Genomic DNA, 17,215 nt, shown 5'->3' with positions numbered 1-17,215 from the left:
TCTAGCATCGTGTTTAGGGAAAATATCCATATTGGTTTGGGAAACATTTGGCATCTCACAAAATTTGCCAGGGGCCCATTCCCAAGATGCCTGTCTGCCAGGGAGCCAGCCTCATAGGCAGTCCACGCCCCAGGGCCTTTGGGAGACCACGGGTCTCCAAAGACATCTGTCCCCATATGCGCTGGTGGTTTAGGTGGGAGACACAGGGCTCCGGGCACAGACTCCAGCTCATGCTGTCCTGGGGATCGTGAAGTGCAGCATCTAGAGAAGCAAACTCAAGTGCCCCTTCCCCATCCCCAAGCCCACCATAGCATCACAGGAGTGATGTTCACTGGAAGGAGGCCTCATGTCAAGACAGCTGGGACACCTGCAGCAAAATAGTGTGTCCTTAAAGAGAGGAATTCTTCTTAAAACCCTTCAGCAGCTGCCCACTGGCTTGGAGATTCTCACCCATTTACAGCCTCCTTGACCTACCTCTCATCATCTCTTACAGCTTTGCCCCTTCACATTTCCACCCACCACCTTCTCTCCATTCCAGCCTCCTTGCTCTTCCCTCAACGTGCTTGGCTTCTCTGGCTTCTGTTCTCGTGCTTCAGATGGTTCTTCTGGTCTGTCGGCCATACCAGACTATCGAGTCTTGAGGGTGAAATCTGTGTGCTGCACATTGCCAGTGCCTACCACATCCCTGGCATGTTGAGAGTGAGTTCTCAATAAATCTGACTCCTGATCCCATGGGTGTGGTGGAGAATAGCAACCCCCACATTTGCAAAGATCTACATTGAAACAATGCCAGTGAACACGTACTACCTGTTACCTACGATCCCAGAAGAAGTAAGCAGTATTTTTCTTCTGGGCGGTCAGGAAAGCTGTGCTAACATCTCACCTAGGTCCTTCCTCCTTGTACATAAACCTATACACTCTAGATCTTTCCGTTGGCAATCCTTTCCTTGCTTGGAACAGTTTTGCTCTTGCTGTCACATAGAAAATTTCATTTTTATATACAGAATCAATGTCTGGGGGATTATTGTGACATGAGCGACAGACAAGCTAAAGGAAACATGAATTTTGAAAAGACAAGTTGCAGAAAGTCAGGAATATATGCTAAAGCCTCCCAGGGAGTGAACATGGCATAGGCTCAAATGGGGTCTGCATGGGTACCTTGTGGGACCTGAAAACGCTGGGGTGAGTCGCATCAAATGTGGCAGTTCTCACCTCATGCATGCCACACCAGGAGGGCCTAGGGCATAGATTGTCCGTGTCTCTGGGAGGAGATGTGGGAAACCAAGCCTAGATGGTTGTGAGAAAGACAAAGTAGCCCTGAAAGACCAGCAAGGTATGCTTGCCGGGGAGTCAGTGGGGCAAGAATGTGGTGGTTCTGGTACAAAGGGAACAGGGGGATTCACATCTAGCCTCAGCAGGATGGTTTCCAGGGTGGCCAAGCTCGCAGAGGCCGGTCAGTGCAGCTCAGTGGGTATGAGGATTATTATCAAGGAGAGCATAGACCTTCCATCAAGGAGAGATTTGAGAAAGGAGATGGGGCATAGGACCCAGGCCTGGGAGAAGAAGCTAGCAGGACTAAAGGAAGAGGTTTGGGCTTCCTTACCTGACAGGTAGGTTCGGCGCCACTCCTGGATCGAGAGTGTTAAGCAGTGGGGAAACTAGACCATAAGCAGAAGGCGATCGCTGTTGCAGAGCCCGCAGCTGGAGAGAGCGGCTGAGAGGGTGAGCGTCCCTGCTCCCGGTTGCGGTTCCTAGACTGGCTTCAGTTCCTCTCGCGGATGTAGGCAAATGGAGCAGGAGCAGACACGTGGCTCTGATCTCCAGAGACCTGGGGCTCTCCTCACTTGCAGGCAGGCACCAGAGATGATTTCCTGGCATCCTCCTTCCTAAACAGCCGTCTGGCTTCTCACTTGTTCTGGGGTTGGCCAGGATTAGCCAAGACCACCTTTGTCAAGGACTGAGACAGAGGATGACAGCCAACCTGGAATTTTGTCTCTGCTCTGATACGCACCCTTGGAATAGAAACAAACCCAAAGGGCTATTGTGTTCTTTGGTTGGTTTGTTGTTTTGATTTTTAAATTGACCTCCACAGCCATGCAAGGGGAAGCAGTGTGTCTTTGTTCTTCCTGTGGCTTCCTGATCACCTGAGTCCTGAGTTAGTTCCCCCTGCCCTGGGGGAGGCAGGGAGGACAGAGGACAAAACTCTCATAGGTGATGTGTGTTTTGCCTCCTTCTCTTTGAAGCAGATGGCAGCCGTGGGGAGCTGTCCCAGCCTACGCTCACAATCCAGACTCACCCCTACCGGGCTTGCGACCCCGTGGAGATGAGCTATCCCCGGGACCAGTTCCAGCCCGCCATCCGGGTGGCTGACCTGCTACAGCACATCACCCAGATGAAGAGAGGCCAGGGCTACGGGTTCAAGGAGGAATATGAGGTAAGAGACCAACCGGGGTGCAGAGGTTTTAGGGGTGCTAAATCCTAGCTACTCGAGGTATGGTCCCCAGACCAGCAGCATCAGCATCACTTTGGGGGCATGCTAGAGAGGCACCATCTCAGTCCCCACCCAGACATACTGAATCAGTTTGCATTCATACTTTCCTGCAATAGGAAGACAGAATGGCTCAAACCCCATCCCACCTGTTGTGTAAAAAAAAAAAAAAAAAAAGCCAGTGATTTCTGGGAGACCTGCTCTGGCCTCGTTATCTGGCTTCTGCTGCTCAACACCCATCCCACACCCCTACCAAGTCAGTATCACGTCTGGTGTCTGCTGCCTTCTCTCTCTGTACCTTCTCCTCGCCCCTGCTCATCCCTTTCCTCCCTCCCCCGAGCATCTCTAATGCAAAGGACTTTGTGAGTAGTGGTTGTTACTGAGGTTTGGGGAATAAGAGAAGGATTGCAGCAAAGTACAGGAAGTACCTGAATAGAAGCCCTCCTGAGGTTCTGGTCTCCTGACACATGTCTGTCCACTGCCTCCCAAAAGTCCTTTGTGGTGTCCTCAAAATCTTCCTTTTTTTTCTTCTTCTTCTTCTTCCCAGCAGCCTGGAAAAGAATTCCTACACTCCCCTCGCTATTATGCAGAACAACTCAGCTTTCTCTGTCTCCCTTCTTTTGTTTCAGACCTTGCCCATTAGGCCTCACCTTTTACAAAGAGTAAAATAAAATAGGAAAAATTCATTAAGATGTTTTCCTGAAAAAAAAAAAAAAGATGTTTTCTTGAACTAAAGGGCACCTCACGCCCCCAGAGGAATTTTGCAAGCCTCCTCCTGAAGCCAGCTCTGAAAACAAGCATTTCTTTCTTTGATTCTCCTTTTCCTCTCTCTCTCTCCCTCTCCTCCTTCGTTCCCAAAATATCTTTCGAGCATCTACTGTATGCCAGGCTCTGAGTTATATGTACTAGTTTTTTGTGGGTTTTTATTTCACATGCAGCATGTGCCCCAAATATGCTTGCTTCAATTATACACTGTGTGCAGTGGGAACGCATTGACTCAGACTCTACACATTTGGAATTCTTGATAATGCAGACTAAGTTTATCTCTCAGACTATATTCTGAGAAAAAGCTTACAAAGCAGTTTCACAAGCTGTGTGAGGTCATGAAATTGTGCTAAACTGGGGATCCAGACAGCCAGATTCCAATACAATAAACTGTGTGATATTAGCTTATCATTTTGCTCCCTGAGTTTTGAGATTCTTTATTAGTTGAGTGGAGAGTTTGGATAAGGTGATTTATAAGGGGCCGGTCTGGTCCCAACACTAGGAGAGTATAAAACACGGTGGCAGGGGGCATGTTTGACACACTTACGGGAACAAAAACGTTTATGTCAATGGATAGGAGTAATGACCAGCTCAAGAGAACGTACATTTAATTTCAAATATGGTCCAAGGAAAAGAGCATTTTTCATATGCTCAGTCTACAAGTTTTGGAGGAAATTGGGATAATAGTTGAAAGAGATTGTCTCATTGCCTCCCGTCCCTGGGCCTGATTTCCTAGGAGTTTTGTTGAATAGTCCCAGCCCCTGAAAGTGTTATACACACATGCTTATGTACACCTATGTAGCTCTGACTGGCAAGTGAATGTCAGGAGAGAGTGTGCTGTTGGTAAAGGCTCATTCAGTGTCATGATGGTTTAATAAGTCATCAGCCCTACTATTTCATTTGTTTTAAGGTTTGAATAGCATTAAGGGAGACAGCTGACTTATCAGAATGGGGAACAAATAGTCAAAGACTGAGAAACACTATTCCAGACCCTGTGGTCTAACATCTGAAAACAAAAATACAAGTACATTTGACTCCTTTAGTACCTTTCTTTCCAGAATGATATCTTTTTTGAAAGTATCCATTCCTGTGTGATAGGATTTGGGTTGATTTTTAAAATTTATTTTTGTGCCTTTTTGAATTTTCTAAACTTTCTAGCATGGAAACGGTCCACTTTTATAGTGAGAGAGAAAACTGTGTATGTTGTTCCATCATTTCGACCTCAAACGGAAACATCGCTAACTAGACCAGCCTTGCGTTCAATCTGTTCAAATTATATTAATCAGTTAACTGGGATGTTTAGCTTCTAGTTAACACATTTTCTGATTAACTGGAGCTTAATTGGGAAGAGTTACTTTATAGGAATCTTTCCACAATGTGCCCATCCCCTTTCCTAGACTTGAGCTGGATATTGCTTTGATCATCAAAGCTCCCATGATGTCTGGAATCTATATAACGGGCATATGAGTTGCAGGTCTGCTTGAAGACTGTGCTCTGTTGTAGACATAAGGTTCCTGGGCCTCCAATCCTACTGTCAAACCAACATGCTACGTGCTCTTTCTTGCCTGTCACTCCTGCTCAGGTTTGTTTTGTTTTGTTTTTCTCATACAAATAAGTGGGTTTGACAAGTTGACCTCTCAGGCGGCTGGCTGGCTCAGTCGGTTCAGTGTCTGACTCTTGATTTCAGCTCAGGTCATGATCTCAGGGGTTGTGGGATCGAGTCCCACATGGGGCTCTGTGCTCAGTGGGGAGTCTGCTCGAGATTCTCTCTCTCCCTTTGCCCCTCCTCCCGCTCATGTAGTATGTTACACAGTGAAACATACTATTTGCTGTGTTAGAAACTACCCCAAATCTTAGCGACACAAAACAACCAATGTATTGTGCTCATTGATTCTGTGGGTCAGAAATTTGAACATGGCACAACAGGATCTGCTTCTGCTCCTTGGTGTCTGAAACTTTGACAGGGAAGGCTCTAAGGCCGGGGCTGAAATCATCAGAGAGTGTCTTTCCTTTCATATCTAGTGATTGCTGCAGGCTGTCCGCTGGGATCTCAGTAGGATTGCCAGCTGGAACACCTACACATGGCCTCTTCAGGTGGCCTGGGCTTCCTCACAGCATGGTAGCCTCAGGATGTTGGACTTCTTACGTGGTAGCTCATAGCTTCAAAGGCAAGCCTCTTAGCTAATAAGGTAGAAAGTACATCATCCCTTGTGACCTAGACTTGGACATCATAAAGCATCACTATTACCTCATTGTATTGGTCATAAGCAAGTAGTAACTGCCTATAGTCTAAGGAAGGGGAATTAGACTCCATCTCTTGTTGGATAGAGAGGCATTTGCAAGATTCTAAAAGAGAATGCAGAACAGGAGATATTGGAAAATACAATCTTTGGATGATACAATCTTCCACAAGTACCCTGGAAAGAGAAAGGGTGGAGAAAGGAAGGGAAACGGTATATTCCAGAGACATAAGGTAAGTGGGCTTTCAATATTAAATAGCATAGAAAGGTAGTCATTAATTAAAGGATAAGGTTTGAGCAGACACATGGTGGAAGAAATCTAGAGGAAGAAAATTCCAGATCAGGGGAGTACAAGGAGGCCAAGAGTGATATGAGTAGAGTAATGTAGGATGACATTGGAGAGGTAAAGGGGGATTTGACCACGTAGTGCCTTTGGCTTTTACTCTGAATGAAATGGAAAGCCACTGCAGAAATTTGAGAAGACAAATAACCGTCTGACATTATTTTGCAATACTGCTTCTAGCTACTATGTTGAGAAGAGACGTAGGAAGGCATAAGTAAAATCAGGGAGACCAGTTAAGAGGCCATGGCAGTAACCCAGGTGAGAGACAAAGGTAACACAATCAAGGTGTGGCAATGGAGGTGGTGAGAAATGGTTGGATTCTGAATATATATTACAGATAGAACCAACAGGATTTCCTAGTGCATTGGCATGGCATGTGAAAGAAAGAGAGGAATCCAGAGTGATTCCAGGGCTATTATCTGAGCCACTGGAAGGATGGAGTTATCACTAATGGATATGGGGAAGCCATGGGGAGAACAGACTTGGGGCCAATGGAACAACTGGGAATTCAAATTTGAACTGAGTTTGAGATGTCTATTAGACTTGATAGTGGAGATGGATAGTAGGTAGTTGGGTATATGAGTCTGGAATTTGAGAAAGAAGCCTGAGTTGGGGAGAAAACTTCAGGACTTACTGTCATGCAGATGATATTAAAGCCATAAGACTGCTCAAAGTCATGAAGCAAGTGAGCATCGACAGAGATGATAACCAAGGACTGAGCCTTGTGGAATTTCAACTCAATGTGGGAGTACTCTCCGTAGACCAGATGTTGTACTAGGCTCTAGGAACTGAGAAGAGATAGAGCCCTTGCCTTCTGGGAGAATTTAGAGCATATTCTTAGACACAGGCATGTAAACTGATCACTTCAATATCTTGGCAAAATGTCACAGTCAAGTGCTATGCGAACCCTTGGGAGTGGCATGCATTCATCCTAGCCTGGGGAGGGATGGCCACTGGCTTTCTGGAAGAAATAAAGCCTAAACCAAAGCTTGAGAAATAGGAATGATCAGATGAAAGCAAAGAAGGGTGTTCTGAGCAGAGGGACTAGACCAGGCTACAGCATGGAGATATACATGGCCGGTTGAGTGAAGAGAACCAGAAGCAGTGTGGTACACAAACTATATTTGTTGCACAAAGCATGGAGGGAGATCGGGCTGGAATTGTCAGAAGGAGTGGGCTGGAGTAGGGAAGCAAAGGTACATTTGTCAGGCTAAGGAATTTGAATTCTCTTCTAGGGGTCATGCGGAACCATGGAAGGGAGCAGCATTTTTTTTTAAAGTCGAATTAGCATTTTAGATTTAATTGTCTGGCATAGATCAGAGCACGGAGACCAGGGGCAGGTAGGCGGGTAGGCGACTAGGACACTAATTGAAGGAAAAGATGGAATTGCTCAAACCAGGAGACTGGGCCCAGAGCCCAGACAAGCCCACACACATTCTCTCGTGTAGAGACATAAAATCAGCCCATGCTCTTTGGCATGTAAACTTGAGTCTCTCAATTATGTATTTTAAGTTCAGTGACTTGAATTCATGTATGAATCGTTCTGAGTTAATAGTCAAAACACCTGGATTCAAGTCCTGTCTCTTTCATTAAGTATCTGGGTGACCTTGGGCAGGTCATTCTCCTTTCTGGGCCTCCATTTCTCATATTTATGCAATGAGGGAAAAGGGATTGGTCCAAGTGAACTAAAAAATGCTTATGTCCCACATATTTTGTGAGCCTAGGTAGGAACTAATTGTCCAGGCCAGCTGGATCTCCCTCCTATTGATAGTCCCACTGGACCCCTTTCTGGGTCTACCACCTCCATAGTTACATCTCAAGCCGTAGCTACCATGATTGACCAGGGACCCTGGGTTCCCAGGAACTCAAGGAGACCTAAGGCAAATTAACTGCACCTCCCATACAAATATGAGGCCTGGAGGTTTTCAGTCTCGGCCACACATTAGAATTACGTAGGGAGATTTTAAAAACACCAATGTCCAAGTTGTTCTTCAGACCAATTAAAGCAGAATTCCTGGAGGTGGGATCCAGAGATCTGTATTTTCTAAGCCCTCCTGGTAACTATAATGTACTTTCAAGGTTAAGGGACACTGGTCTAAGGAGACCCATGAAGTCCCCAGTGCATGTCCTGCCTGTGCCCCCGGACCCATCACCTCACCTCCTCTACTTGCTGCTGGTCACATCCGATGCCATGGGGCATGTGACATCCCCTCACAGAGGTGATGGAACCCAGCCACATTGAAGCTACGAAGCTTCTGCACGTGATCTTGGACTGCAGAGTCTTCCCTTCTCCCTGTCCTGTTTCCTCCAGCCCAGATTTTCCCACCTTCCCCAGTTACAAAACAAAAACCCTAGCCTGCCAACATGCTAGGAGATGTTGGCTGGAGAGAGGGGTTGTCTGTGAGCCTGGTAAGCCCAGGCATCATCATGGTCAGAAGAGTAGCAGGCTCAAAGAAGATGCGAAACAACAGGAGGAGGTGACTTTGTCATGGAGAGAAAGGAAGCATTTTAATCCCAGTCCAATCCGGGCAGTCTGTCACCATAATGAATGATGAGCCCAATAGGGCGACCAGAAGGTATCGGGTTATTACAGCCCCATTAAGACTATTTAAGGCAACAAGGAACAGCTGGGAGGAATAGAATGCAGCCTAATGAAGAGCAAACATTTGTTCATTCTCCAGCTCTGGACAGACATGCCGCATGCGTGTCTGGCTTCATCAACACTGGCTTCATCTAGTGCTGCCATGTTTCTCCTAGTCATCTGTGGGTGCTAGTGGCCAACAGCCTTCGAATGGGGGGTCTCCACACCCCAGTGCCCCCTTCCCTGCTCAGAGTGTCCTGAGCAGAGGCGGAGTAGACCTTCTGCTTCTCCCACAACTTTTTCGCTCCTCAGTTGATAAGATTAGTCACAGAGCATCCCACTGGCAGGTGACTCCTAAGAGATTCTGGTCCCCTTCCTTAATTTTTGAGTGAGAGTGATTCTGGGGAGGGGCCTGGGGAATTAGCAGCAGGTGCCCCAGTCATGAAAGGGGAAACCATGGCTGTTCTCCAACTCTGAGAACTCACAATGACCAAAATAGGAAGACTTGGACTCCACCTGCTCATTTCACTCCACTCCCCATGGGTTAAAATAAGGAGAAAATGAGCCATTTCCAGAGGGTGGCCCAAAGACATCAGTAAACCATGTGGGTTTGGACTTGAAAGATTTTCTAGCAGGAAAAAGCTCATGTAGGAGAGACTATTAACTCAGTGTTTTCCTTTGAGCTTATTTTTATTTTCTACTTATAATTGTAATCCAACAAACAGTATTTTCTGCATTTGATATGAGAGCCCTCCGTAACCAAGTGAGTAATTTCCAGATGGTACCAGAGAAAAATCCCTCGACCAAGAGTCAAGACTTGGTTTTCGATCTGTTCCTGAGATGCTGGGTGGTCTTGGCCAAGACTGTTCCATCCCTGGGTCCCCATATTACCTCCTGTGAAATACTTGACTGCATAGCGCGGACTCCTGCAGCCTAATAGTATATGCTTCTACTTCATTTGCACAGAAACACTTACTGAGTGCCTACTGTGTACCTTGTACTCTTTGCAGCCCCGGAGATAGTTAGAAACCTCAATAAAGGAATTGAAGACCCTACTTTAAAGGAAGATCATGGTCTTAGTACACCTTGTACTTACGTAACAAACCCCAGTTTAAAATGCTTTGCAGCACATGGGTAAGGCCAGCCCAGGATGAATGTGGTGTTTATTTTTGCTTTTTGTCAGTTATTACTGCCAAGATCAATCAGAATCTTCACAAAAGATGAGATACTGAGTTGAAGAAAAGTAGAAGGGTGAGTGGAGGAAAAGCATGTGTGGCCGAGGGAACCATGGTATACAGGGGCTTGGAAACATGAGAGAATTGAAATGTTGCAAACCAGTTCTTGGAAAAGAAACGAAGAGTCCTGCCCATAAAAAGAGAAATAAAAATGAAACCAGGTGGGGAGATAAAGAGGAATTTTGCAGCTCTTGCCATTTTCCTGGACAAAGTTAACAAGCAATAGTGATGGCTTTTAACATCCCTCCCTTCACTCTGGCTGACTTTGTTTCAAGAAAGAGCTGTTGGCCCAGAGACAGCCACCCAGAAGCTCATGCACAAAGACAGAGACGGTGTGTGGAGGGGACCACAAGTTAATAGCCTAGAATGGGATGCAGGCATCCCCCAGATCATGGGCTCAGAGCTGGGAGGAAAAGAGGTACCCTTGTGTGAGCTTCCCCAGGAGACAGTAGGGTTCATGAGGGCAGAGGCAGAATCTTACTTCTTTCTCGTCTCCCACCCATCTGCAAAATAATATATAAATACTAAATATCAACTTCATTGAATTACAAAGTGCTGGCAAAAATCTTTGTGATTAAGAATAGTTCTATCCAGGTTTAAAAAAAAAGGCAGTATTTCTTTTTTTTAAGATTTTATTTACTTGAGAAAGAGAGAGTGAGCAAGAAAGCACAAGCCAGGAGGAAAGGCAGAGAGAGAAGCAGACTGCCCCCCCACCCTTTTTTAAGATTTTATTTGTTGAGAGAAAGAAAAAGGCAGTATTTCTTAAAGAAAGACACCAACGTAGAAAGACTCTCACATCTCGGGGCTGTCTCTGTAGGAGCACCGAGTATCTGCCTTAAAATTTAAGTTGACTCTTCCCCAGGAATCTGCTGTTTCCATTTACCTTACTGCCTAAGACAGTGGTTCTCAAACTGTGACATGTGTCAGAATCGCCTGGAAAGTTAGGAAAGAACATTAAGATTCAGGTTCATTGACACGGGACAGGGCCCAGGCCTCTGCATTTGACTAAATTGCCTAGGAAATTTGAATGACTACCAAAATTTGAGAACCATGGTCCTAAAATTTGTTTTTAAAAGAAACCTTGTAGCTTTTAATGGGAGCTTTTTAAATAGTGCTCTGTGACTCTACGCACAGACACGCACTCAAGTCTTCCACTATGATCAGAGCTCCTGTCACAGACAAATCCCCCATTTCACTGCCATCTGATTTTCTACTCAGTTTTCCCAGCAGAACTCATAAATTACCGTCTATTTAGTGACATGGTCGCAATAATATTTGCTCTCCTGATGCCACTCTGAGTAGACGTCATTAGTCATCCTCTCCTGCCTTCTCGATCCACATTTATAATCCCTAAGGCATGGGCTTTTCAGCACAGAAAGAGGCGTTTGTTGCAAGCTTGGGCTCTGCCGGGGCCACCACAAACTCATACAGCTCCTTAGGGTGAAAGAGCAAAAGGCACACCTGTCTCGAGATACTTGTTCATAATATATACAGAAATGTGTTGTGTCTACCAGATGTGTGATGCTCCCTCAGACATGGCGCTCTTGCATAGTGCACAACCAGTACAGCCATCCATGGTGGCCCTTCCCATCCACCAGCTAGCCATGGACTTCAGGAAATGTGGGTGCTGACTGAACTCATGGACCTCCGTGGAGACCAGACCTGTAGCTTCCAACAGCTCCACGAAACTCTCATTTCTTGAATACTCGGTCTTACTTGTCCTGGTTTGTCCCGGATGGTCCCAGTTTTAAAATGAAAATCCTACATCCCGGAAAGCCCTTTGGTCAAGGGAAACCAGGGTGGATGTGGCAAGGAGCCCCCATCTTTGGTCTTATGACAATAAATTGGATGTTTGTGATCAAAGGGAGGCAGAAAGTGAATTCCAGAAGTAAGCCACAGGTGCTTGAGAGCACATCCTTAGGCAAGACTGGGATGGAAGAGCTTCCAAACACCTGTGCACTAGGCACGGGGTGAGGAACCCACCACAGTTACTTGGGTAGTCACTAATCATCACCAAACTCCATGGGGTGTATTTGTTTTTCTTTTTTAATTTACATGCTATCAGATCCATTTGGGGGGGCAGAGGTATACAGTTCCATAAGTTTTAAGAAATGCATAGAATCACATAAACCCCAAGAAACATAAGCCTTCCATCGGCAAAAAATTCCCCACGCTGCCCCATAAAGTCAAACCCTTGCCCCACCCCTAACCTGAAGGGTGAATTTTTTTTTTCTTTTTAGCGTGGTAGGCTATAAACCATTCTTAGTGCTCACTATTTTGAGTGCTGAGCATAGAAATAGCCACTTCCTCTGTGCCTCCACGTCACAGGTACGGCAGCTGGATCTGGCGCGAGCAGGCCCAGCATCTGCAGAGCAGCTGTCCCCACCCCCCCTCCCCCGCCCCCCACCCAGCCTGCAGGCCAGGCTCAGAAACATGGCAGGGCTGGGAAGGGCGTTTTATTGACTTAATTTCCAGAAAAGTCCATTGAGACTTGGAATGACAAAATATCCCCTCTAGTCTAGTCTGCCTTTTGCAAAGCCCTGCCGTTTCCCTGACTCATAGGCACCGTTGGTGGGCAAGAGGTATTCTTGACAAGAAAAATGAATGAAAAACCCAGCGGACAGAGTGCCTCCTTGGTGGGGACTCTCTGGAGTCTTCCCTGCGGCCAGAGAATGCCGAGGTGGGCAGGGTCATGGGGAAGTCCTGGCAGGCAGGACTGCTCATGGAGGAAGTAGCCCTCAGCTGTGCCCTGAGGCAGTAGCCAGGAAGTGCCTGGTCAGCCTTCCCTGGGCCTGGTTGTGCTGCACCCCAGGGCATATCATATCCAGTTATCTCCAAGGATACAGTCAAACCAAAGGGAGTAAGAGGGGCATCATAACTGGCAGAATCAGCCGAGGATAGGGGGTGAACAGGGAAATGAAATGTGGGCCCCTGATGCAGCCCTGGGAGCCTCTGTGGACACTCTCAGCCTTAGACTGCAGGTGCGTTGCTCTTCAAAGCTCTGTGTTCCGACATTTCACTATTTGGGCACAACCGAAAGAGGCTTAGGTACAAAAAAGAGTGTGCAGAGAAGGATGGCAAGCTTCAGAAAGCACCCTCCTCTCTCAGGAGAGCGAAACCAACAGGTAGAAGGAAGCAGCTAAGCATCAGGGGCAAATCTTGGTTAGAGCAGGGAACTAAAATAATAAGTGGGGAAACTGAGGGAGGCTGCACAGTCCCGTGGACTGACTCAGCACAGCAGGGCCTAAAAAGCCTGTGACCCCCTCCGGGGTCTCTCTAGGTACATGGAGTGTCTGGCTTACTGAGCTCCGTGGCTGGGAGCGAGGCTAGATGGGGGAGTGGGTGGGTCGCAGACATAGGGAGGGTTAGTCTGGACTAGGCACCAGATCAGAATTTTATCCTCAAGTCTATGGCCCCTGGCAGCAAGGATGAAGGGAGGAGGGTTCACGAGACAAGAGCTCCAAGCCACTTATCATGCTGCTGGTACTGGCTCAGCCTCCTCATCTGAAAGCACGTCCAAAGCATGTGCACTGACATAGAATAAAGCTCATATTCTTCGTGGTGGTTCACCAACTGCCATTCCTCACCACACCCTCCCCATCCACATCATGCATCGCTTGCTTGCTCTTATTCTCTAGACCCCAGAGAGAGCCCCACTTCAAGCTCCAGAACACACGGAGCTCATTCCACCTCAGCACCTCTGCACTTGCTCTTGTCTCAGCCCTGGAATACTCTTCCCCCAGCTCTTGCCACGGCTGGCTTCTGCTCATCATTTAGTGTCCAGCCCAAATGCGTCAATGAGAAACACGTAGGAACACACCTGGAGTGGAGCAAGCCAGGTTTAAATACTGTAGGACATCTCAGCAAGAGGACGTGAGGAGGGGCTCCGAGACTGTGGGCCATGTTGGGTGATGTGGGGCTTTGTTCTGGAATGGGCATCGTTAGGCAGTGGTAAGATTGGGGACCTTAATGAAGCTAGCTCTAATAAGGGGACACCGGACAGAGGCTAAAGCTATAAGTGGTAAAGGAACAGTGGTCACTCCTCCTAACCAGGATAGGGGGAGGTTTGGTCATATTTTTTTTTGGCTTGGACAATATTCAAACTGTTTCTGTGTTTAGTTAGGACTATGCAGTGGTCGTGTTTATGCCTTGCCCCATCCTGGTCTCAGAGTAGCCTCGTCTGTTGTTGGTGTTCTGTGAAATTGTTTATGTTCAACAGTAAGACACGGGGTCTGGCTGTGGGTGCCAGGCCAGCTACTCCTTTCCTTCTCAAATGTCACCTTTTCAAAAGGTCCCACGCAGTCCACTCTACCTGAAGTAGTCCCTTGTTCCCACACATTGTCTACGCTGACACCTTATTTATTGCCTTTACAGCACTGGGATATACCGGTTTATACACAGTAATTATCTTGTCTATTTATTGTTTGCACCTTCCCACAACTAGAACTAAGTTCCTGAGATCTTGTGTGCCACGTCCATTGCTATTATTTCTAGGACCTAACACAGTGCCTAGCACCCAGATAGTCGCCATGGAAGGGAGGGAGAGAGGGAGGGCGGGAAGGAGGGAGGAGGAGCGGAAGGAAGGTGGATTCACTCAGCTCGTGTTCTTAGGCGAGTCATTGCCTGTTTCTAGACCTCACTTTGTCAATCTCTATAGTGAGGCAGTGGTTTTCTCAGAAGATCCTTCCAGGTCTGACTTTTGAGGATTAGATGAATACCACCGCTCAGACCTCCAGGGCTTAGGACACCCCCAAATGCATCCTTCAGGACATCCACAAATGATTGCCTTAGAAAAGCAACACTGCTGAAGAGTAGAAAACATTTCCACACTCAGAGGAGAGTGTAAAAATAGAGCTCGCACTCTCGGGAGAAGAGAATGAGAAGAGGAAAGAGGAGATTGATAATGGATGAATATAATGAGATGGCAATTTTGGTTTGAAAAGAATGTGATTAGCTCCTAATGACCGCCGCCATTCCCTGGTCAATCTACTGTAACTAGCCACTAATGTAAAAATAATGCCCCTCGGCTGCCTCACTTTGAAGATGGAGATGAGTCTCCCTTTCATACTTTTACCCCTTCGTATTTTCTTTTTTCCTTCAAGAGATCATCCCTATTACATTGCAGCTCCCTCAAAAGGGAAATGGCTATGTGATCAAAGTCTGCCAATTGGGGGGTCATTACTGCTCACTCCTAGGTGGCTCTGTTAGGCCTTGCCCCCTCTACCTTGGTCAACAGCATCCCAGCCCAGGCTCACACCTCCTCCCCCCAAGCCCCACTCAGGGACACAGAGGCTCCCAGGGCTGCATCAGGGGCCCACGTGGTTTCCCAAAGAAGGGCCACTTACCACAACCGCTTTGTTTAGCTTAAGATTTTCTCAAAGGATATCAGCATGCTGGGTGCCTCCTGAAGGGTATGGTCTGGATGTTGAGACAGCTCCCAAATTGTGCCATTTAAGGACTCGGGGTGGACAGCGATCTTCATCACATCTCTGCAGTGTCGCAGCACAGGGGTGGATGCTAATTCTGTGGGTCGCCCATAGCACAGGGCAAAGGCAAAGTACACAGAGGCAGAGGAAACAAAATCCTGCCGAAACTGTCCGTAAGTGAGACAGGAAGCATTGTGAGGTAGTGAGCTCTCCGTCACTGAGGGTATCCAAGTAGCAGATGCTATGGATCAGCTTGTCCACTGCCCAGAAGGCCACTGTGGAAGGGAACACAACCAGATAATTTTCAAGGTCACTTACACCTCTGAGATCAAAGAGACTGCACAGAAGCTACCTTACCCATCAATGTTTCCAACCATCTGTCCAATCCATTCATTTATTCTAAAGGGAATTCAGGTACATATGAAGTACAGGCCAGTATTGGGTTCTGGAGAGACAGAAATGAATAAGATGCTGCCCTTTTCCTGGAGTAGCCCATCATCAAGTTGGGAGACAAGACTTTCAAATTATTAGATATAAAGGAGTCCATCCAATAATAGAAGCGACCGACTAGCTGGGGATGAAATGGAGTGGTGGTGGGAGGGTAAGCAGGGAAGTTTTCACAAACCAGAAGAGGCTTGAAATGGGTTTTAAAGGGTATGTAGGAGACTTCCAGGCAGACTCGGGTGAAAGAGAATTTCAGGCAGAGGGAACAGCATATATAAAGTCAGTCTCAGAAGTTTGAAACACCTGAAACTGTCTGTGGCCTTGCGTTTAGTTCCTTATCTTTGGAATATTAATATAAGGGCAAGAAATGAGGCTGGAGGGGCATGTAGGGTGAACTCATTAGGGACCTTGTATTAAAGACTAGAATTTATCCTGAAGATAATGCCAAGGGGAGTAACTGGGTCCTATTCACATTTTAGAAAGATCTCTCTGATTACAGTTGAGAATGGATTGGAGGAGACAAAACCAAAGCAAGAGAAACCAGTGAGGAGACTCGTGAGAGTGTTTCTCCAGGTAAATTCACTATTTGCAAGAACCATGGCTGTGCCTTAGAATCACCCAGGGAGTTTAAACCCTGCTGACAGCCTGCGTCCCATCCCCAGAGAGTCTGACTGTGGCTTTGGAAGTTTTAAAGCCTCCCTCAGATGATTCAAATGTACAGCCATAACAAAACTTTCAGCAAATTATAACTGAAACCCTAGCCCATGGTAGGTTCTCAACAGATTTTTTTCCCCAAAATGACTATGAAAATATTTGGACTGTCCTATTCTTGGCTTCATATCACTTTGGGGTGGATATAATGGAATGAACAGTTGGCTTTTATCACAGAAGGTTTCAGGTAGAACATCCACCCCCAGAATATCCTCTTAAACCTTGAGAAGTCCAGTGTTACCGGTGAGACAGTCACAGCCCACCATGGCGGAGAGCCAGGACTCTGTGGGCCTGGCAATTGTCTGCAACAGCTGGTGCCACTGGGCTGGCCAGGAAGATGAGGCCCTAGGGCTGGAATCTGAGCTCTAAGAGTTCCATGCAAAAAGCAAGAACCGTTTGCAATCAAGAGCTGTCCTACACCAGTGGCAAGGGCGGTGCAGGGTGATGGTCATTTGTAATGAGGAAGGAGGGGGAAGATGACAAAGAGAAAAAGGAGAGACAGGCCCTCCGTTTGTAAAGTAAGCACTTTCTTCTCTCCGTGGCATTTTTGTCACACTCAGATTTAGGGCAGAGATTGGGAAGACAAGCTAGTACCCCGCTTCCGAAACCCTGGGGAAAGTGAGATTGGAGAACACAGCTTAGCCAGACCACCCAGACAAGGGCCTCCCACCCCATCTCCATTCCATCTAGAATGGCGAGGTAGCAGAATGAGCACTAGTTCTACCTACCCAACCACTGTAGAGTTGAGGATCATGGTCACGCTTCTAGAAAAAAGGTCGGCAGAGTGCAGCCACAGGCTAAATCCAACCCAGCACCTGTTTTCGTAAATGAAGTTTCATCAGAACATAGCCACGCCCATTTGTTAGCCTTTTGTCTGTCACTGCGTTCACTCCACAACCAGAGTATGAGTGGCGGCAGCACGGAGTACTTGGCCTACAAAGCCCATGCTGCCCATTCTCTGACCCATTACAGAAAGTTTGCC

At 46.9% G+C, this 17,215-nt stretch overlaps 1 protein-coding gene, 1 long non-coding RNA gene and 1 other non-coding gene across 13 annotated transcripts in view; 1 reads left to right on the top strand and 2 right to left on the bottom strand.

The window, feature by feature from the left end:
• Positions 1-17,215, top strand: part of PTPRT (protein tyrosine phosphatase receptor type T) — a 1,164,533-nt gene that overhangs the window by 1,065,158 nt on the left and 82,160 nt on the right. For 9 of the 11 annotated variants that reach the window (XM_027622224.1, XM_027622220.1, XM_027622222.1 and 6 more), the window contains one exon: positions 2,244-2,434. In XM_027622224.1, coding sequence (XP_027478025.1) covers positions 2,244-2,434 — 191 coding nt within the window. The remainder of the gene's footprint in view (positions 1-2,243; positions 2,435-17,215) is intronic. The other 2 variants (XM_027622223.1, XM_027622215.1) reach the window with 1 other exon arrangement.
• On the bottom strand, positions 10,318-17,179 carry LOC113937635. The gene is made up of 3 exons (XR_003524659.1): positions 16,962-17,179; positions 14,998-15,353; positions 10,318-10,585 (listed from the first exon to the last, which is right to left on the bottom strand). It is a non-coding gene; the product is annotated as an uncharacterized LOC113937635 (long non-coding RNA).
• LOC113938826 lies at positions 11,892-12,018 on the bottom strand. Its single transcript, XR_003525025.1, has one exon. It is a non-coding gene; the product is annotated as a small nucleolar RNA SNORA43 (small nucleolar RNA).

The sequence above is a fragment of the Zalophus californianus genome, chromosome 8, assembly GCF_009762305.2.
Source record: "Zalophus californianus isolate mZalCal1 chromosome 8, mZalCal1.pri.v2, whole genome shotgun sequence".
Classification (NCBI taxonomy): Eukaryota; Metazoa; Chordata; class Mammalia; order Carnivora; family Otariidae; genus Zalophus; species Zalophus californianus.
This window is presented reverse-complemented; position numbering and strand designations above follow the sequence as displayed.